The sequence below is a fragment of the Taudactylus pleione genome, unplaced genomic scaffold (assembly GCF_031769625.1).
Source record: "Taudactylus pleione unplaced genomic scaffold, aTauple2 ptg000345l, whole genome shotgun sequence".
In the NCBI taxonomy this organism is placed as follows: domain Eukaryota; kingdom Metazoa; phylum Chordata; class Amphibia; order Anura; family Myobatrachidae; genus Taudactylus; species Taudactylus pleione.
This window is the reverse complement of record NW_028284746.1, coordinates 4,948,874-4,971,848: the sequence shown is the minus strand read 5'-3', so window position 1 is coordinate 4,971,848 and position 22,975 is coordinate 4,948,874. Positions and strand designations below refer to the sequence as shown.

General features: G+C 42.3%; 1 protein-coding gene across 2 annotated transcripts in view; it reads left to right on the top strand.

The window, feature by feature from the left end:
* The window catches only part of IPO11 (importin 11), a 553,468-nt gene that overhangs the window by 15,607 nt on the left and 514,886 nt on the right, over positions 1-22,975 (top strand). For both annotated transcript variants that reach the window (XM_088444066.1, XM_088444065.1), the window contains exon 2: positions 5,808-5,908. In XM_088444066.1, coding sequence (XP_088300192.1) covers positions 5,808-5,908 — 101 coding nt within the window. The remainder of the gene's footprint in view (positions 1-5,807; positions 5,909-22,975) is intronic.

Here is a 22,975-nt window from a genome sequence, read left to right as displayed (position 1 = left end):
GCTCTATAGTTAACAGGGGCTCTGTCCATGCTAAGAACTCGGAAGCTTTTATCTGCAAGAATTTACCATTGGGTATGGTATACTTTCTTTCAGTTGTGTCGCCCTAGAGGCTAGGCTCCTCGGGTATTCCGGATATCCAGAGGTTGGCTTTCCTACAGGTGGGCTTAGATAACGGTCTTCGCCTTGCTTACCTGAAGGTGCAGGTTTCTGCCCTGTTAGTATGGTTTCAGTGTAGGATTGCTACTCTTCCTGATGTCCGCACTTTTGTACAGGGTGTAAGTTATATTCAGCATCCCTTTGTTCCACCTGTGGCTCCTTGGGATTTGGCTGTGGTCCTTAGGGCTCTCTGAGGACCGCCATTTGATCCGCTGGGCTTAGTGGATTTCAATTGGCTTACGGCTAGGACTGTATTCTTTATGGCTCTTAATTTGGCCAGTAGGATCTCTGAATGGGAGGCTCTGGGGAAATTATAGTACCGGCCTTTACTTCCCCAGTCCTGTCTGCTGGTGAGGCCTAAGAATTTAAGTTGACCGTACCAGTCCATTTAGGAAATCAGACTCTCGGTTTTGTCCTTTCTGGTTTCCATAAAAAGGGTTGGCCTGCCACTACGCTAGCTTTGGCAGGATGGATTCACAGGTCTTCCTGTTCCATCCTCTATTAAAGCTCTTCCACTAGGTCTGTGGGTCCTTCGTGGGCAGCTCGACGTGGCGCCTCAGCGGTGATTGGCAGCCACGTGGTCATCTGTCCATATTTTTGTAAGGTAGTATGCTTTTGATACCTTCGCCTCTCAGGATGCTTCCTTTCGGCGGCGGATTCTCCTTACAGCACAGGAGCGTCCCCACCCTTAAAGGATACTGCTTTGGGGCATCCCCAAGGTATCCTGTGGATACCCTATGGACCCTGAAGTAGAAAATATGAGATATGGTAAGAACTTACCCTTGTTATCTCTATTTCTACGAAGTCCATAGGGTTCCACAGGACTCCCGCCCTGTCGCACCTGTACTGCAGATGGGCTTTGATCTGGTCACCGGTTTCTCCGTCTCCTTCTGGTGAGAATGTGATTCTTGTGTGTTCCAGACTGTCTTCTCTCTCTTTTTTGCTCCTGCTCCGGCCTATGGCTTGTTACGAAACTGAGTGGCCTGAGGCTCGGGGGCGGGGTATAGGAGAAGGACCCCAGTGCATCCTGGGAGGCTGAAAATTTAACTCTGTGGTGCCTGGATGTCTGCCACCATCGCCTATACCCAAGGTATCCTGTGGAACCCTATGGACTTCGTACAAATAGAGATAACAAGGGTAAGTTCTTACCATATCTCATATTTTTATCTTGTTAGGGAACTTCAGGCATATTGCATTAATAGAATAGACTCACTGTCATAAATAGAAGGATAAGGACACTGGGAAGCATGTCCTGAATAATGAAAGATATGGACTTATTTTTGTCTACACCAAGATTCATAAAAACAGGTCACAATGTCTGCATGGGAAGGGAGGGAATAGAAGCGAAGAACAAAACAGGAAAATAGCATAAAAGAGAAAACTGTTTACATCTGTTATCTTTAATATCCTCTATGGAGAATTCTGTAAATATGCAAATAGTGTTTGACTGTTCTTTTTGAATATAGCAGTTGTCTGTTCTTAAAGCACACATCCACTACCCGATTAAACAGAGTGATTGAACGATAACGACATCGTTACCGTTCAATTGCTCGTTAATTGGGCATAAATCGGGCAACTTAATGTCAAAAAACAACCAGCGATGCGCGCTCCCGCTGGTCGTTTTTGACATCTATCATCGCCCGAACATGCTGGTCAATCTGCCGATAACGACAGACTGGCCATGTTCGGGGATAAGGGAGGGTGCCTGCGCAGAACGACTGATCGTTCAGTGTAGGCACAGCACAGACTGTGAAACGATTACAATGTCATAATCGTGTAGTCTTCACAGTCTGCTAGTGGATGTGCCCCTTTAGTGTGGTGTTATACTGGAAATATAGCCATGCAATCACTGCAAAAGAAATCGCTGATGCATGTATTTGTACCCTGCAAATCAGATCTTTTCTATCGCTCATTTATAATAGCCGTTTTGCATTACGTTTGACTTATGAGATGTTTTCTTTTTGCTTTGTCAGATATCTTTTAATGTGGAAGAATGCTCAATTTATTTTAGGTTGGCTAAAAGTTTACATTTGTAAATTAGAGTAATACTTGTATATACTTTGTATTGTTAATACTAATTTGGTGAGCTAGATTTTGGGAACTAGTCTCAGTATCATTCAGTAGGAATGAGCAGCACTGGGGGATACAGTATCGTTTGAGATAAAATCAGAGTTTGGGGGATATGTAATAGTGTGCACCTTGCAGGCATTGGCGAGATCCCGGTTAGTCTGGCCGATGTTTAAAAGTAGCAATCCTTTTAAAAAATCAAAACCATGTTGGTATTGCCTACTTAAATGTCTGTCAGAGAAACATCGGTCAGAGTTGTCACTTTTAAATATCGGTCAGAAACGCTGGAATCTCGTTGAACGCAATTCGCAGGCTGTTACATTTCCCCCTTGGTTTCAAGTATTTGTCAAATCCTTGCACACTAGGACTACAGTTTCTGTTCCTCCTTCAAATTTTTCATTGGTTTTGATTGGTAAGTAAATATGAAAGTAACAGCGGTATGAAAATAATTACATTTTTATTTTACTGTAGTCATATTTAATAGCCGATTTGTACACAATCATTGGACTTCTAAATCTTTCAAGGCGGTCCGGTTTGTTTTGGGTTTACTTTCTTCTAGCAGCCACAACTAATAACTGGTGGGAGGAGGGGAGCAGATTGTTTGGCCAAATTACAAGCCGCATTGTAATTGGTCCACTCCCTCATACTAGGGTTGGACATTAGAATAGTTTACCATCAATGGTGCCATCGGTTCTTTCCATCAATTGCAGGAAACCATTGACTGAAAACGATAGATGGTTTGAACCATAGATGGGCATCTGTAGCGGTGACAGCTGCAGACATACGATGAGAGGGCAGGGCTAGGGGATGTGTGAGTAAAAAAAAAAGTCACTGTGTAACCATCGGACCTCCACCATCGATGGCAAATCATCAACCAATGGTAGCAAACCATTGCCAAACATTGATGATCAATGGCCATCCCTTACTCATACCCTCCAACACCATTTTAAAGTCCGTTATGTTTTTAGTTCTGTATAACCGTTTGATAATGACACTTGCAAGCTCCTAAACTGATGAAGTACTGTAACAGTTACTATTTGTTAACGCTATTTAATAAATAGTATATGCTGCGTACTGCAGCTTTGCAGCTTCCATTTATTCCCACAAGGCTGTCGGCTGATACTTCTGACTATGATCGTGGTGCTGTCCAGTTCGTGAGAAGGTGTCCTCCTAATGTGTCTCCAGAGTGTGACTGGCGAGTTCTTCTGTTCAATAAAAAAATCTCACTTTGCTCTTGACGACATTTTTTACTAGGAATGAAATGCCAAGATAAGACAAATGGAAGCAATGTGTTTAGCCTGGTTGGTTTTAATAAGCTACAAAGTAAATGCATTTTATGATGGCAGTTTTGCAGTAATACTGCCAAATATTCCTTTATCCTATAGAATTATAACAGAGCTTCTGTGTATCTCATTATTTCTGATGTCATTTGCGGACTAAGCACATGTGTATACAACTTTGGAGACGTATTCATGTTATTCCTATAAATGTGATGAGCTATGACAGAGCTTCTGTATATACAGTATCTCATTATTTCTAATGTTTGTGGAATAAGCATATGTGTAACTCAGTAACTCATGTTATTCAAATGTACTCCTATAAAAGTAATGAGTTATACAATGTAGCAAAACTCACTTACCTCCATCTGATATGTTGTGAAATTAAGTTTACGGAAGGGCTGGGTAAAGTTCACAGTTTAGTGTTTTCCAGTATATCATACCTTTTTTAAAGTGTTTATTTTTATTGTGTTTGTTTTTTTTTAAATAATGTTGTCAGAATTTCATAGGTGAAGCTTTTTATGCTCAATTGAAGATTACTCAAAAACTCTTTAAGAGAAAGGTGAATGCAGATAAAAGCTTATCACATTCATTTAAAGCATTATTCACTGTAGCCGGGCTAGAAGAAGGAATCTTGATAGTTACTATTTCCTTTGTTTATCAGGTTGCTCTAATTATTTAAAACCGGTAAACCCGACTAAAGTCCTAATTGCGGTTAGGGCAATTGGTTTCTCGCACATTTTTGCTCACACACTCCTGAGGGTGCAAGCAGAAATACCGGTGCCGGCAGCTATCACGCTCGGATGGAGCAACAATTGAATTGCTCTGTCGGGCGCCTTAAAAAAAAAAAAAAAATAGCCAGCGGCTAAACAATTGAATCCCCATCCTTGAGTGTTTCTCATTTCGTGGAACTGTTTAGTCCCTGTCCTGGACTGGCTGGTATAGTCTAGCAGAGGATTATTGGGCCTGCTTCCCCATGGATCGCAATACTGTGTACACATGCAGTTCATCTGTAATAGCAAGCCAAACCACTGCTATTGCATTGCGAACTCTGCTCCACATAAGGACGCCCAGTTTACCATACGCACACATCCGTAATACTTAGCAGAATACCGAAACCATCGGCACAGTCGAGTACCATCGGACTCATACGCACCGTTGCACTGACCTTACTCAGAAATTGCTATCAGCCACGTATGCTATGAGATCGCAGAGGATAATTTGTACACTGCCCTAAAATGGCGTGCAAACGCACTGCACGCCCGCGTTTCTCCGACCACTCCTTCACCACCCACAAACGGCACTACCTGTCAATGAGTCTGCGATGTGTCTGTGATCGCAGTCCCCAGTGGCAAATGCAGGATTTCTAGAGGGGGGTTCCAAATGCTTGATTTTAGAGTGAGTGTGGCCAGTCCATGAAGAGGGCATAACTAGCACTTATCCAGCTTTACTATGTGTCATACAAAGTGTATTGTGTGTCATCATTCCAGCATATACAGGACCAGTGATCACAGTAAGCCATTAAATGCGGAAGTAGGGCCATCCTGCCTGAGCCGAATGTTATTATTTTAGATGTAGGCACCATTCCAGGACATGGGAGCAAGTCCGGGAGTCTGGGGGAGCAGCAGAAGAACTTAGCACTGCCCTGGACATATATGTACATATTGGGCTCTATAGCAGTACATCCCTAACAGTGCATGTTTTCCAAATCCCCTAATTGGTGCACAGGTTATTTATTACTGGCTGATACTTGTTAAAAGATCCACTGGTGGTTCTAATTATTTCATTTATTATACTGAGGAGAACATGCAGCGCTATTAAACTTCCATTATTTACTATTTCTATTGTGGTCATGGTGTGGGCTGGGGAGGGGGGTTTCCAGGCAGACGGAAACCCCCCCCTGCGTTTGCCTATGGTCCCGATCGCAGTAGCCAGTTTGCGCACTGCAATGTATGCGCAGAACACAATCAGCAGATTGTGTGCGTATAAGCAACTGCGTTCCTTGCTGAATCAGGCCCATTGTTCGCTATATAAGGGGAGATAATCGGTGCCTTTGGACATTGAGCTGTAATGTGAGCAACATGGGAGTTTTTTAGGTGCCCAAGTAGACGATATTATAGGGATTTATCCTTAATAATAGCACAATGCTGTAATTGCAAATATACTGTAGTCCCAGCTTTATTAAAACTGTTTTACACTAGCAATTGTTTTTTTTTATTAGAAATAACAAAAGTTGTGTCTGCTTGTCTAGATTGGCAGATAGTGTCATAGCACAGCAGTAATATGATTTATTTATTTTGTCTACAGAATATTTTCACCAATCATTCCTTGGATGTAAATGTAAGATGGCTGGCTGTCCTGTATTTTAAGAATGGGATTGATCGATACTGGAGGAGGGTGGCCCCAAAGTAAGTCATATTTTCTCAGCAATTGATAAGTAGCAAAATAACTTGCGCTAATGTTGTTTAGAATCCGGTTACATCTTTTTTTGTATCTGTTGCATGTTGTGACTAGGTGTGATTACTAATTCTAAATAAAAATAGCCCACTTGATTGCTCGCAATGTATCTCAAAATGATCAGTAATAGAATTTTTAAAAATAGACCAGTTTTCACATTCTTCCTCTATAGGAATACATTATTTCTTTATAGGAATGTTATCTAACACATACTTCTTATCTCAAACTCCTTTGATGCGATTTCATTTTATATCTACTGGATGCCAAAAGAACCTCGCTTATTCATATTAACGTGTTTTTATATGTGTTAGTATAAAGCTTGTCCTCGTTTTTTCTGTCTCATGCATAATGCAAGTACTCATTTATTTATTACTGCCAATTTTGTAGTGGGAAGACAAATTCTTGTACATTTCTAAATGATTGATTTGGAGACATGCCACAGAATAATGTTGTATAAATTGCTACATCAGTAAGTTCTTTATCTCCGCTGCCTTTCTCCAAGCCGATTGGTTTATCCATATTCAGTTCAGAATAAATATTTACCTACACAAGACAGTAAGTCATCCTCTAACATCTGTTCCGAGCGCAGCATTGAATATATATTTACCATGCTGCAAGCTGAAACAGCAAATAAAGCCACTATCTGACATAGTATATAGCAATGGCTGTGTATTACCGAGCTGAAGAATATACAGAAAATAACTGGAGGATTTTTTTTTATACTTAATTGAATGTGCCCATAATAATTGTTTACATCTGTAGCAGGTTCTCATGTTGAAAGGAAGTTGTTTTTTTATTAAGCAGGCAGAGTGTGGGTGACAGCTTGGCACACTTGCTCTGCAGAAGCACACTGTGGATTGGTTGCATTATGTATTGGAGCAGGGACATCACAGCAATTCCACTTACTGCAGTCATCAAGTTTAGACTAGTATGAAATCCTATTACAGGTTGAGGCTCCCTTATTCAAAATGCTTGGGACCTGGGGTATTTTGGATATCGGAATATTCCGTATTTTGGAATATTTGCATACCAAAATGAAATATCTTGGGAATGGGACCCAAATCTGAACACAGAATGCATTTATATTTTGGATACACCTTATACACACAGCCTGCAGGTCATTTTATATAATATTTTAAATAATTTTGTGGCTCAAACAAAGTTTGTGTACATACATAAAATGTATTTGTTTCATATACAACTTATACACAGAGCCTGAAGGTAACCTTCTGCTTCACTTTTATTTGGATGTGTGTGAGACATCCAGGTTCGCACGGGACAATGCATTACGTATCTGAGAATGTCACTTATGGGATTTAATTAGTTGACTCTTGCAACACAGAACTTAGGTGATAGATGAAATGTAACAGCAAAATTAGAAATGAGAAAAGCCCTTATTTATAGTACAATTTGGCTCTGCAGCAGGGTATTAAGGAGAACTTAAACGTATATTAATAAATAATATAATTTGTATGTCTCCTAAACGTTGCTTCCAGGGGGTAGATGTACTAACAGGTGGTTTGTCAAAGCTGCTGATTATCGGCGGTTTTGGCCGATAGTTTTAAAACGGCAACAAGAATCCGCGTTAAGCAAGCCTGATTTAGTATTGATTCTTGTTTCTGTTCTAAAACTATCAGTCAAAGCCGCCTATTGGTGGCTTCGGCAAACCACCCGTTAGTAAATAAACCTCACCCGTTAGTTACAAAGAAGTAGAAAGTAATTTGTTGTAGCCCCATAACAGGACCAGGTAAAAATAGCAGAAAGTGGAGATGTGGTGTAAATTAGGCTTTTACCGTCAAGGTTACCGATATTCCTCTCTCCTGCGAGACCATCTTTTTGTATAACCAGGGTGTCTACATGGATCTGCAAAGTTGTATTTATTTATTTTAGGGCCCAGGGGAAAAGGATATTTACATTAATTTTGAAATTAAAACACTTTTTTTGAAACAACCATTGATTCCTATATGTGAAAGAGAAATAGATTTATTTTTTTTAAACCGCATGCTCCTATGACAGGTTTCCTAAAGTGACTGGTACTGTGCTGTGCTGTACATCTTAATGGGCAAAGTGTCATTGTACAACATCAGATGTTTGTTTTTTTCAGGTTATATAGTTGATGCTTTTTGTTTTATTCTTAACAGTGTAAGCAGCGGAAAAAAATGTAAAGCATCCTGCATTGCCACTAGCAGGGACATTTATATATTGTAAATATTTACCTTTGATAAATAGCTGTGAGATTACCTTTTACAGAACAAATGCAGCAATCTTTTGTAAAATTACAGAAATGCAAAATTCAACATATCAAAGGTACTTGTTTTTTTTCTTTTGGCTTCTCATTTCATTGTCCTACGGAGGAGCCCAGCCATGTAAAAAGTGTTTTCTTTCTCAAGCAGACTTTTATCCAGTAGATGTCACTGTAGACCTGCTGTATCCTCTGGGTCAGGCCAAAGTGTTCTTTTTATTACACATTTTATGTATGACATTGAAATTAGTTGCTTTACAAACTGAGGTAATTTAGTCCAGTGATTTATGAGGCTGCAAATCCCTGGATGAACAGAGCATATCCTTAATCTCAGTGTTGTCTAATTGAATACAATGGTGAAACACACCTGACTCAGCGATCGATATTGGAGGTAATTATTACGAGCAAAGATTAATCCTTTCTTCTGGGGCTGAGCGTAAAATGAATCAGTTTGCTTCTATTAGACTGAAACACGTCTGTCCTCACTCAGAATCCAGCAGGGGACATGACCACATATTCAGAAGAATAAATGATATTCTGCATGGATTGTCTGGAAACAATGTAGTTATAGGAAATTAATGACCTACATTATGTATGGAATAGAATAGGAAAGGTCCAAACATTAATATACATTCACTCTATGCTCTGACACAGGCAACTTCCTCATATAACGCCTCCGATATTTGAGAGCCGTGACCTATGAGGAGGTCGTCCAGGAGACTGCTTTGCACATTATGCATAGGGCATTGAGGGCATATCGCATTACCCATTGGGCGTCGAGGGCATATCACATTATGCATTGAGGGCATGCATCTTTATTAAGGAGCCAAGCTGGGTTAATTTACAAGTACTCTCCCTGGCAAATGGGTCCACAGTAGATTCTTATTTATTTTTTTTGTATGCATAGTGTGCAAAGCATTCAGGAAAATAGGGACATTCAACCTTGGCGACAAGTCCCTTAAATAACCATATGTTAAGATGCACCAAGTAAGTAACTCTGTGGAGTATCTGTCATTCTCTCAATCAAAAGGGATCATTAAAAAGTGGATAACTTCAGATATGTAATTATCCACTACATGGATATGTAGTTATACTGCATATACAGGTTTGTTGTTGCTTTATATAAGCCAGAAAGGTTTTATATACAGGTTGGTCTTTTAGCGTGGAACCACCCTTATAAAAAGGAAATGAGTAAGGAAATATTAATCCAGTGTCTACACACATGACATGGGAGTGGGGGGAACTCTTTTGGGTATGTCACCGGTATGGCAGCCATATTGAAGTTGGCCATCTTGGATGTAACTTTTTTTTTTTTTTGTAATTGGGAAGGTAGTCATATGACCTATCAAACAGATGCAGAATTTCATAAAACAATGGTGTTCTCTGTTTTAACGTATCTTTATTTGTTCTCGAGTTTTAACTGAGTTTTCTTTTGCGGGTAGTGACATTAATGACAATGGCACTAACACAAACAGAAGGTGTTGAGATTTGAGATTGTCATGATATCTGGAGATTGAAGCACACATGCTATTGCAAATGATTTCAACTAACATCACCCAAATAGGCCACCCCATTGCTCCCGGTGCAGTTGCCAAAATCCTTGCCAAATTTATATTTATATATATATTTTAATTATCATGTGCTTTTCTGGAAACTTTTGTAGTAGCTATACGTTAGTCTTTTATAGCTTCATTCAGAGTACCCAAACACAGCGCCTGATTCAGCGGGGAACGCAGTTACTTATACGTATGCAATCAGTCGCTTGTTGCGTACTGCGCATGCATATACATCGCAGTGCGAGAACTAGCCACTGCGCTCGGGACTGCGATCGCTGAGGATACGCCGACGCATGGCAGAGAGATTGACAGAAAGTGCCGTCTGTGGATGGTGACGTGGGGGTGGTCTGGTGAACGCAGGCGTGCCAATGACGCAGTTGCATGGGCGTGCATAAATTAGCCACTGCAATACCAGACGCCTCAATGCGTGCGCTGAAGTAAGCAATTCCTGAGTAAGGTCTGGGCTTCCCTAACTGTCCGATGTTACCGGTATGCTTCTCTATGTTCTTAAAGTATACGGATGTGAGTAAAGGGAAGTGGGTGCCCTTATGTCAGGCTTCGATCGCAATGCGAATGCAAACATTTAACTAACACCACTGATATTAGCAACACAGTTGCGTGCGTATATAATAGAGATCCGTAGTGAATCAGGGCCACCATTTATTGTTCCAATATACAGTATACTTCCATAGATAACTTTTTTTTTTATGAAACTTTACATAATTATCACATTGTATACAATAGTACTATAGAGTGGATGGGAGGATTGACCTAATATAGTTTATTTGTGGCTATGACCCATATGTACATGAGGAACTAGTTTGCCAGCTGTTTCTGAAATGCATCTGTTGTGAGTCTCCTGACTGCATTGTGGGACATATAGTTCAGCAGTGTTTGGAGTAGGGCCACATAGTGTCCATGCCACATTTATGCTCTTGGGGCCTGACAGTTGTAGCAACATGTTACAGTTATACCTTGTCCTTTTTTTTAATGATGTATTCTAATCTGAGGATTAGTCCTACTAAATCTCAATTCCATAGTCCTAGGAATGATTTAAATAAGCACAATGAAAAATAAGGTCCAGAAAGATATTTTCATGCTGCTCAAAGTTCACCACCTTTAAGCTGCATACACACGTAAAGATTTTCTGTCCAACCATCCAACTAGTTGATTGGTTGGAATGAAAACCTGGTAAGGTATAAAGGCAAATGACAATCAGCAATTTGCTCCCAAACGCCGGAAAATGGACAAAAACATTGCGGGTTTTGGACGCGGAAACTATTCGCCCTATTCGATTCCAAACCACGCGATAACTGCAAGCCGCGAAGTCGGAACAGGCAAAAAGTGGTGTCAGAAATGGGGAAATCAACCTGAACCCCCCAAAAAGATGCACTAACATTGGGGATCAATGTAGATGTGCCAGAATAGCCCTAATAAAGCTATTTGGGGTACTTAAGTTGTTTCAGTTGCTTCTTATTAGCGTCTTTGCACAAGTGGAGAAAAATGGCATTAAGCGGTATTTTTCGGCGAAAATAAGTAGTCCTGTCAAATTTCAGGTACTTGAAATATGGTGCTAGCATATTTTAATGTCTCTAAAGTGAAGTTAAAAAACCCGTGAAAAACGCACCTGTTGCAAGCGCAACAAACACACCTGAGCCATCCTTGCAGACCCCCCAAAAGTCTATTTCACTAGTTTTTATGCTTGTCCCCCCACTTTTTACTTTCTCGCCCCCAAAATGAAAGTACTTTTTTTTGGGGTGTTCTTTTTTTTTTGACACAGTTGTCCTTTGGGGGGCTGTCCCAAAGGTTCTGAGTGGTTTCCTCACCTTTGCACCCCAAAATAAAAATTCTGCACCACTTTTCTCCTGCTATTCAGAGGCGAATATTTTTCGCCTATTACATTCCATTGACTTTCCGCGTACGCGAAAAGTGGGTGGAATTAAATATGGAGATGTTTCCTCCACGTAAACAGCCGAAATCGGCGATACTTTTCCGCGGATCTCAGCTTTTCGCATCTTATTGAATACGGCCCTACTAGTTGTAATAGAGTTCGATGTGAATAGATTGCCTCACTATGGGCGTCAGTCACCTGAGAGATGACACTTAAAAGCTGAGGTGCCAGATTGTGGAGTCTGGGACAAGAATGGGTGACATGGAGGACCTTCTCGTCTTCCATTCTGCTGGACATGTGTTGGATCATAAAAGTCTTGCTGGACAAGACTTTTGGTACAAAGATCCTCACTGTTTCCCGATTACCCCCAATAACTGAGGTGTTCATTTATTGAAGTCTGTATGCATATTAAAAGACTCGTCATCCAAGTCATTTTCGTGTATGAGCTGTGGCTCCAGGGTGACAAAACTAGCAAGTTTTCATTTTCCTTCTGATGATGTCTTTGGTTTGGATTTGTGTTATATTGTTATCATGTTTTTAATCCATCATTATTAGAAATGTGTTAGTCGAGGGCTTAACTTCAATATTCTGCAGTTATCCAGGGTGTCTGTGTTTTACATTTTTTCATTTCTTGTTCCTGGGATTTGTAAGAAATATTAAATCCTGTTCAGATCGTTATAAAGTTGCACGGAGTCTGGGTTTGTGTGTTTGCTGCTTCTTTCTGTCCTACTGCAGCAGTGAATTATATGTAAATCTGTACCAGGGAGTTTACCCAAGAAGCATTTGGCAAAGAGCTTAAGGGGGTTACCTGGAGCCCTCTCTGGAAGCTGCATCTTTTTATGCAGTTCTGTCCCTTAATTGTTCTGCCCAGCAAGGCTTACACAGGCAGTTGTTATATAAAGGATCCATTACCGAATGCACTTGGCCTTAATCGTGGCCTTTTTCTTTTTTCCTAGGCCTCTATTTGCTTTATCTGTATTTTGAAATGATTTAAATAAATACTAATAATGTTTGATTATGATGCAGTTTTCATCCAGCATTCCGGTATTCAGTTTTTAAGTCCCGTACGCACACTTGGGACACTGCCGTACATCTTGCTACTTCTCTTACTGTTTCTGTAATCTCCCTAGTCGTGTATGACTAATTGCTTTACAAATACAGGAGCAATGGAAGTTCTTGTAATAGAAGTGAAGGTGCCCATACATGGCGCGATATAGCAGCCGATCCGACAGACTGGTACGATTTGGCTGCTCTATCGTACTTTGTATGGGCATGATACTGTGCATCGCACCCCCAGATCTTACTACAGGTTCAGTCGATCTGGGGATGCAATGTGCGATCCCATGCAGCGCTATGCGGGTGGGGGAGGGGGTAGCCGGCATATCGGGTGGTCGGCCTCCCGATTGCACAGTGTGTGGGCACCGCTGGATATGTTGGCCGTCGGATCCCCCATCGCGTTGCACGGTGCATATCGCACCATGTATGGCCAGCTTAACACTTGAGAGCTTCCATAATGTAGGGCGCAGCCTGCATAATAGAGGCAGCTCAGTCTCCTAATATGATGCAAGTCATTATAATAAGGAAACATTTTTACATTTACATTAAAAAGGTTGTCCACCCACAATGTAATTAGTTTAAATGTACACTATGTATTTCCATGTTCACATTTATAGTACTGATTTGTACAATTTACTTTCTTTGTCTGGAGAAACCAAGTGACTCTGCTCTCAGCGCAGCCAATGGTGGCTCAGCTTGCTTTTGCGTAGATGACACAGAAGGTTCGGTGACACTTACATTCGGGAATGACACCACAGAACAGCTCCAGGCTGAATGAAAATTCCCTGCTGCTGTTAGCAAATACAGCTTGGGCCTTTGTGTCCCTCACGTGAGAGAATGCGACAGAAGTGAGTTAAATAAATGGCAACAGTTTTAAAGGGAAAAAATAAATAAATATGGTTTATAATTAAGTGAAACATTTGTGGGTATCACTTTGCAAAGGGAAACGTCTTTCTCTTTTTAACTATCTGCATAATGTAATTATTCACACACACATTCCTGCTAGCTGTTGTTTTATTCAACATGAAGACCCTTACAAAATACACAAGTATTTATCTGTTATAAAGGGCAAAGCCTATGTATTGTCGCTTTTGGACTGGCTGTGCAATAGTGCTCTTAGATTTCCAACAATAGTGCACTGGTCTGCGGTGCAAGATGACTACGTGTGTGGAGGAACAGAAGTTTACAGGCCCAAGTGGCAAGGTACAGAGTAGGAGTGCCAGTACGCTTAGGACCTCATTCAGAGGCGCTCACTCTGAATGAGGGCGGCCGCATCTATTTTCTGACCCGGTCTCCTGGCTGCTCGCTAGGCTGTGGGTGACCACCCACAGCTTTAGCGAGCGGCCAGGTTGATGGTCGCGATGGTCAGGACCATCGGGGCTTGCGACGAGACCCTTGTGGTAGGGTCTCGTCTGCCGCAAGCTCCAGAGAGCGAGCCGGAAGCTCTCCCACTGGCATCACTGGTGATCTCAGTGGGGCCACCCACAAATGGCAGGCTTTCGTTTATGAACGCCTCCGTTTGTGAAGCCACCCCCCGCCACGCCTACAAAACGGGGCGAGCTGTCGATCACCATCGACAGCCGCCCCTTTTGTAGTGAGCCCCAGAGCGAGAGAATTTCTCTCTCGCTCCGGGGCTTGCGCATGCGCAGTGTGGCCGCTGTGCGTGCGCAGAGCCCAACATCGACCCACTTGCGAGCGCTCAAGCGCTTGCGATCGAGACTGAATGAGACCCTTAGTTTATGAAGCAGTGAAGGAGGACAACCTGGTGGTGTATATTTAAGGCAGTTCTGTTGTATAGAGGAGTGCACTTCACTCTGTAAAAGAACTAGAATCCTGCACCTGGCGTTATTCAAGTCTCGTCCTATGCTTGTGGCAGGAAATATTTTCTGTCTGTATGTTGCAGCAATGTAATAAAAAGCTTCACACAAAAAAAAGGGACATGTATTGGCAGAGCAAGCTACTGCCCCTCGCCCCCCTTCCTCCCACTGGGCTCACTGCTGAGTAGCCCATTGTATTTCCTAAGGGCTGGGTGGGTGTGGGCCAGATGACAAGTGGGGACGGGACAGGTGATCAGTAGGGGCAGTGCTGACAGGATTTTAGTGGATTTACCTACTGACAGCTGTATTTACAGGAATTGATGCAGAGAAAACCTGCTGTTCAATACAGTCTGCTATTTGGTAGCTAAGCCGTGACTGCCGCAGCACCTGATTTGTTCACCAAGGCAGAAGTTCCCAAACGCAGTCCTCAAGGCTCCCCAACAGTTCAGGTTTTAGAGATATCCATGGTTTGCACCCCTTGATGGCCACCGTTGCAGTGGGGAATGGCGGGCTGAGGGCCAATCAAAAACAGGGACAGAGCTTAGCCATTAACCATTGGCTCTCTGCCAACGATGGTAAAAGTATTCAACATCAGCCATAAACCATAGATGACTTCGCATCGTCGATGGCCATCCCTAGTCAGAAGTGAGGTAAGAAGGTTCCACAGGTCAGCAGAGGACAAGTAGCGAGAGGGTTAGACGGCCGCCAACTCTGGCTCGTAGGCCACTCCCCTTGATTTCTATTTTAAATGTAATTTGAGAGTGCAGAGACTTTTGGACTGTCTTTATTTTGTTTGTCAGTTAGCTGAAGTGCACATGGTGAACTGCTGGAGGGTGGAAATGTGTCTAATTACAAGTATAGTAAAAAAAGCCCTATTCCAGGAGAATCCAGATATGCACCATGGAGTAATATTAGTAGGTATACCTCTCTGTCTGTCTGTACTCTATGTAAATTTCTTTAGAATACATAAATATTCCAACACTTCAAATTAGAAATGACAACGCATTGTAATTTAATGTTTGTGCAGATCCAAAGAGTGAAGACACCTTTAAAGTGGCTGAAATGATGATCCGACATTAGCATTTTATTTTTATTGCAATACCAATGTGCTGCCAAGAGAGACAGGACCGTTCATATGAAGTGGTTGAGCGATTGTTTAACTGTCTTCTGTTCCTGTGTTAATTCAGATGTCTATTACTGTATTCAAGAGCCAAAAAGCATAATACTCAGAGTACATATTATGCAAAGCACAATCATTTACTCTTTTATGCTTCAGGCTATCTCTTGTCACCAGTAAACAATTGCGTACGCAGTATTGCATATTTTATTTAGATCATTTTCGTCCTTGGGCTTTCTAGATAAATTTTTTTTTTTTGTTCCTTAAATTGGAACATCATGTCTGAAATCCTATAACAAACATTTTGGAAATGACCCCGTCTCATCTGACACCGCTCCTTGTATTGTCTGTCTTCGGTATCAGCTCTTTGTGACATTGGGGAGATGTAAGAAGAGGTGGTAAGTGCCAAATGTGCTATAGCCAGCACTGCTTGACACTTACATTGATCCTCAGGAAATGTACAAGCAGATAATGTAGAGAAAAATAATTTTTCTTTACGTTATCTGCAAGTATCTAACGATTTCGCTGTTGCCGTACTATTGTATGGTGCAGTAAAAATCGTTCATATGTTTAATTAAAAATAAGCGCTCTTTTGTGGCTTATTGTGTTATTACACATATCAGCATAATTACCTACCGAGGTACTAAACTGCGGCGGCCGGGCGGCTTCTGTGAGGGTCTCAGCGCACAAGATCTCACACATGCACAGTGGGGCCGGCCAGGGGGTAAGACGCAGATCATCAGAACTGGGCTGTTGCACTGTGGGTCTTGCACGGATCACCAGAGGGGGGGAGTTTTACTTCTCCCACTCCGTTGGCGTGAGATGTAAATACATCTTATTGTTGTTGTTATAGAGCACAGGTTCACAAACTCGATCCTCAGGACTCCAAACATGTTTTCTAGGTCTCCTCACAAAATCACAAATGAGATATTACTCCACCTGTGGATCTTTTTAAAATGTGCCAGTGAGTAATGAGTACACCTGCTGGGTGACCTGGAAAACGTGAACCGTGTGGGGTCCTGAGGACTAAGTCTGAGAACCACTTTTATAGAGCTATAGAGGCATGATAAGTGCCCCTATAGTACATCTGCCTAATTATCTGGCATAGTTCATATTAATGTATATGTAGTAACCCCTTCAGAGTGGAAGTGTGGTCACGCCCATTGGTAACATGGGAGAATGAGAATCACTGGGGGGTGTGGTCAAGCTGTTTTAGTTAGTAATAGTTCGAGCCAATGATCAGTTAGTGACAGTTGGGAGGAGGAGTCATTCTAGAGCTGGGGAGTCGGCAGGGAGCTCCTGTGCTTCCCTGGCGAGGAGAAGACCTGGGGTCGCTGCCTTGATGCCCATCCAACGCAGGAGTAGATATTATTGGAGAGAGGCAAAAGCCTTGAGTGCCTCAACTAAAGAAAGAAGTCACTACCCAGTGGTCATTGCTCCCATTACTCACCATTTGGACTCTTGATGAAAATGTTTTTGGCTTGGTGCAGTGGTGGCATTTGCCGGAGAGGTAGCAGCGGTGCGAAGACTTTGTGTGAAGAGAAAAAGAGCTGCTAAGTCTATGCCAGTTTAGGCCGGGTGGGAATGGCTAGCTGTTGACATGATGCTGTGTGGAGAGGAGAAAGCTATCAACCCCTCGGATCCAGATGTTGCTGAAAATGCTCAGTAATGCTTGATGTTGGACGGTGAATGTGGACAATGACATATATGGTCTGTGGGGATGCGGTTATAATACCTATAGTCAGAGGCCTGAGCTTAGAATGCCGACCCGGGATCCTGACACCTGTCAGAATCCCGGCGCCTGCATCCTAACGGTATGTACTGGGGTTAGGGTTAGGCACTATGGGCAGTGTTACGGTTAGGTACTAAGAGGGAAGGGTTAGGTGGTACATTAGGGAATCTTTGATCTTTACAGATGCAGTTTGCAGGGCTATGCTACAAGCATAATAGTAATAGCTACATTAGTCCAGATGTACAGATGTGTCCTCCTACACTATTGCTGCAGTCGTGCCAAACAGCCCTTCTTGGCCTGCCAGGTCCCGTGCAACCCGGCTTGTACAGAACGTCTTATTCGCCTTAAGCTGGGCTCACTGGAGTGATATTGGACCGATATTTCATTTCCAGGCGAATCTACCGGCCGGATTGTTCAGTGTGTATGGCCTGTCTGCGCGCTTCTGCAGTCATTATCGATATCTTCCGGCCAACTGGATGACCTTGCATGTGGCGCCGTGCAAGTTAATGACATACAGAACGAGGCTGGCATATCATCTGGGTAACATCGCTGCAGTGTGTACCCAGCTCTAGTCACAAAAGGGTGCGACAAACCACTTCACGAGACTGCACTGATTAATTTAATATGTGACACTTGTATATCTGCATGTGACGGAGTCTGAATCTGTATACAAAGTGCTACGATGAGGCTTTTTTTTTTTCTTCTCACCAAGTTCTACTGTGCTTCGTATACAGGCTCCGTCACACGCAGATTAACACGAGTCGCATGTCACATTTATCAGCGCAGTCTCATGAAGTGGCTGTGACACTGTAACTTAGCATTTCTCCTGCAGATACGCAGACAGTCGCAGAAAGAATATCGGTTTAATCGGCAAAAGCTGCTCGTGCATCCTATTCAAATCCCTTTGTGAATAAGACGCATTTGAAGGTAAAAAGTTGCGCGAAAAGACGCTCTGCGCTGCCGAGTTACGTCACAGCATGACGCGACTAGAAGAGCTGTTTAACGCTCAAGGATGTATGTACAGTCCAGTTTGTGAAGATCCCTTGCCAGCCTAATCTCTGGATACAGGCTTCCAACAAAACATTTTAGATACTGTCCAGGAACAGCTCTCCTGCCCATAGCAAACCTAAAATAGGTGCAGCATTCCATGGCTGAGCTACACTTCTTGTTTGGCTGTGTCCTTATGTTTGACTAGTACACTTATTTACTCCTCAGAGGTACAGCGCTGAGTAAATGTGTCTTTTATATTTTCAAATTATAAATTGTAACTTCCTAAAATAACTTACTCCTTTTTAAATAACTTTTTTCTTGTTTTTCTTATATTGCAGTGGGATTTTTTTTTTTCTTCACTTGCGTTTTCAGCACTTCTTATATGAAGAGACTGACTGGTATTATTTTAAAATGTAGCTATTGAACTTCATACCATCTGAAGCTAGTATAGAGATGCAGGCCTGTCATCAAAGACTTTCAATAATCCTTTGCTGATACAGGGCATTAATCATGAGCAAAGTATCCCGCTGACTCAGTCAGAAATTATCCTAACCACCCTAAATTCCTCACATAGTAATTTCGGCATTAAGGATGTGTCAAGCTGAGCTTTAAAGAGATAGCATTTTTTGCAAAAACCACTGAATAGATCATTTATTTCACGTGACAGTTGCTGTGTTCAAAAAAGTACAAAAGTTCTGTCACTTCACGCTGGTTTGAATGTTTACTGAAGTGTTTGTTTGCCAATTTTGAATTGCCTAAGCATTTTGTTACTTTCATGCTGTCTTTTTTTTTTGAAGAATCTACAGTAGGTTGGATTTATTGTAACTCATTAGCTACCAGAAAACAGTTTAGGACATGTTAGTGATCACCTTTCTGTAAATGACGTATTTCACTAGAAGAGTTTGAATACTTGACAACAATTTATAGCCTCCTATATATTAACAGCAGCAGCAGGACCCAGTAGTAAATCTCAGAAGACCATTTATTTTCGTCTAAGGATGGTGATGAGGCCAGATCATCAGAGCATGACTGGTAATAAAACCACTGAATTAATTTAGTTTTAGATCCATAACACTTTATTTAAATGTTAATCTGACCGTTACAAGATGGACATAGAACAAAGTAAGCAATCTGGTCTGTAGCTAGTCTGGCCCCTCAAATGATTACCACCTATTGGCACATATTTCAGGTCTAGTCATAGAGGGATCAAGCCTAAGGTCCATGCTTTATTGTGGTTGGCCTGTGACATTACCCACATACTGAAAAAAATATAAAATAACATAAATTGCAATCTCAAATTGGGCATAAAATGTTTATAATCTGTTATTTATTTTTTTCCTGATTGCTTCCTTTTTTTTTGGACTCCCCCCATTTAAATTATGCTTACTCTGTAGCTAACTTATCTACTGGAGATCTGAGTCGACATATATCCAGAAAAAGGCAACTACTTACTTGCTTAAAGAGGAAATTATAATAGTCAAATATTCATGCTGCAAAAGTATAAATCATGCCATAATAGGCATAGTTTTATAGAATACGATGTTGATAGCTAATAAAGAGCATAGTTATACCATATACAGTATGTAACAGAACAAGCTAAGATGGTACCAATGAGTTAAATTTCCAAACTGTTCCGTAGGGGTAAATGTAATAGTTTGCGTATTTCAAGCATCGGCGAGTCCCATGAGAGACTGCCCGATGTTTTAAAGTAGCATTCATGTAAAAGGCAAAACCAGGTTGATTTTTGCCTTTCAAATGACTGCTACTGTAAATCATTGGGCAGTCTTGCACGGAACTCGCTGATGCTTGCAGTCCACAGACTATTACATTTACCCCATAATCTTTTTGCCTTTTTGTTGTCATGGAATTTTGCTGATGGAGTTTTAGTCTTTAGTATACCTAGTTCTAACCAGACCACAGCACCCATTTGGTTGGGTATGATACTTCAACAGTGATATTGTCTACATCAGGGGTGGCCAGACTTTTGGACTCTGTGATCTAATAAAGCTAAAAACATTTTGCGATCTATCGAGCACGGAAAAGGGGGCATGTCGTGCAAAAAGGGGGCATGACCTCGCTGCAAGGGGCATGGGGTCTGTCCTGCCGAAATCCCACAGTTTCACCAATTGAAATTACGCCACACAGTAGCACAATCTTATTCACATTACACCGCACATAGTGCCCCTGATTCACATTACACTACATACAGATGTGTCCTCATACATCTAGTCTCCTTGGCGTTAAGCAGCCTTCTAATCGCGCCGTGGCGTGACTCGGTAGCGCTGAGCACAGACGAGAACATAGACATGCTGCATATCATTTTAATCAGCAGAAGCTAGCCATTCGCATCACTGTGTGTATAAAACGCATTTGAAGGTAAAAAGTCACATGAAAGACACTCTGCGCTACCGAGGTACACAGCGCTCCCACGTTGTGTGGCGCGACTTGTAGCGCATGGAGAATAGATGTATATGGACACATCTGTAGTAGTGTCCCTATTCACATTACGACACACAGTAGTACCCCTTATACACATAATGCACCCAGTAGTAGTTCCCCTTATACAATGTCTACTGTAGTGGTGCCCCCTTATGTAGTGCCCCGTTAGGAAGTGGCCCCAGTAGTAGTGCCCTTTATACAGTGCCCCTTACACATAAACACACACACACAACAAACGCTATACTTACCTGAAGCCCCGCTCCTGCACCCGCTGCTGTCCTACTGCTGCTTTTGCTCAGCACTATGGGAGAAACGTCATGACGTCTCTCCTTTAACCCACTGCAGGAGCCGGAAGTTGGAGCTCAGGAGTGAGCTCCAGCCTTCGGTTGGTGCTGCAATATCTCAGCAGGCGTCCGACAAATGGAGTAGGCAGTGGTGGACATCCGCCACAATCAACCTGTTGCGTGTCTGCTGTCGACCGGTAGCTCGTGATCAACGTTTTGGCCACCCCTGGTCTACATGGACCATGTTGAGATTCATCATATAAACCATGATGGAATGTCTACATATCATATCCGGCAGCCCAGGGGTAACCTACCTGCTCCTGATGGCTGCAGCAGCTCCATCAGTGTCTTCCGGCTTCCGGTGGTCATGTGACTACCGAGTCAGACCTACAATGCCCTGGCATTAGGGTAAGTATTTCTCCCCTCACCCTAATCCCTACCATGACCTACCCTCTAGTCCCTAACCCTAACCCCCCCCCCCCCCACAATATGACCCTAACCACCCCCTGAGCTTAAACCTCCCGCTTGCAGCATAATCCTAATGTCGATGTTCTGGCAATGTCGGCTTTGTGAATAGGTCGACTTGTTACCTGTCGACATTGTGATGTCAACATTGTTATTGTCATCCTTTTGACTACATCCCCACCCAGCATAATACATTGACTGTCCTAGTCCTAGCTATGCATATGAACTTTAACTTCTGCAGTATGGGAATTTACTAAAGTGTGGAGCAGCAGCCTGCACAAAGGCGAGGCAGAAAGTGGCACACTAATGCTAGGTAAACACTGGCCGATATATTGGCCGATTAATTGGTCAGCCAATATATCGGCTGCCCGTCGGCCAGTGTGTACAGACGATATGTCTCTGAACGGCATGTCTGCCGCACAGCCGATGGACAGATATGTCTGCAGACATATCTGTCCATCGGCAAGTGTGTATGGGCGGTCTGCAGATCACCCGTACACATGCAGCGGCGGCCGCAGGGAGGGGTGTCGGCCTGCCCCACCCTCCAGCCAGCAGGACCCACGGCTGCCCGATAGATGGTCGTTCAGTGTGTATATGTACTAGGGATGTGCAAGTTCGGATTTTCCCGCCAAATTCAACTTTTTCCCGCCAAAAATCCGGTCTCAGAAAGAGGCAAAACGTCATCTTTCATGGACTTTTGTCCAGGAATGATGATTTGTCTATTGAAGATGACGATATGCCTCTTTCTGAGACCCGATATTTGGTGGGAAAAATCCGATTTTGGTGGGAAAATCCGAACTAATCCGAGCCTGCACATCCCTAGTATGAATGACCATCTTCTACAGATATATCTGCAGATCTATCTGCTAGGTGTGTACCCACCTTAACATTGTCCTGCCGTAACTTCACTCAGCTGTGACACTCCATTTGCAGAGAATTTTGCAGAAAGTTTGCTTATCTTTAAAAGATAATATTAGTGGTTCTCAACCTCAGCCCTCTGCTATCCCCAACCGATCATGTGTTGGGCATTTCTATCTGTGGGGGCAGGTGGGATAATTACTGACCCAGCAACATAGGTTAACTCACTTCTGCATGATTAAAGACCTCTACAAAACATGACCTGTTGGTGGCACTTGAGGACTGGAGTATAACACATACTACTTAGGTTTATGTATATCAGTTACATGATTATAAAACAAAATATATATCACAAAACAATATACATAGGCAATACAAAGCTATAGAAACACAAATACATGCTAGAAATTGAGGCATTACTGAAAATGAAGAAAAGCATCATCAATGTTCTTGCATAATCCCCGACCTTCTTACTCATAGATTTGGCAGTGTCAGTATCAGACCATTTGTGGTCCAGCTTTCAATGATTCACAGGAGAACCTTGTGAGCTAATGAGTCTCAGGAAATCCGG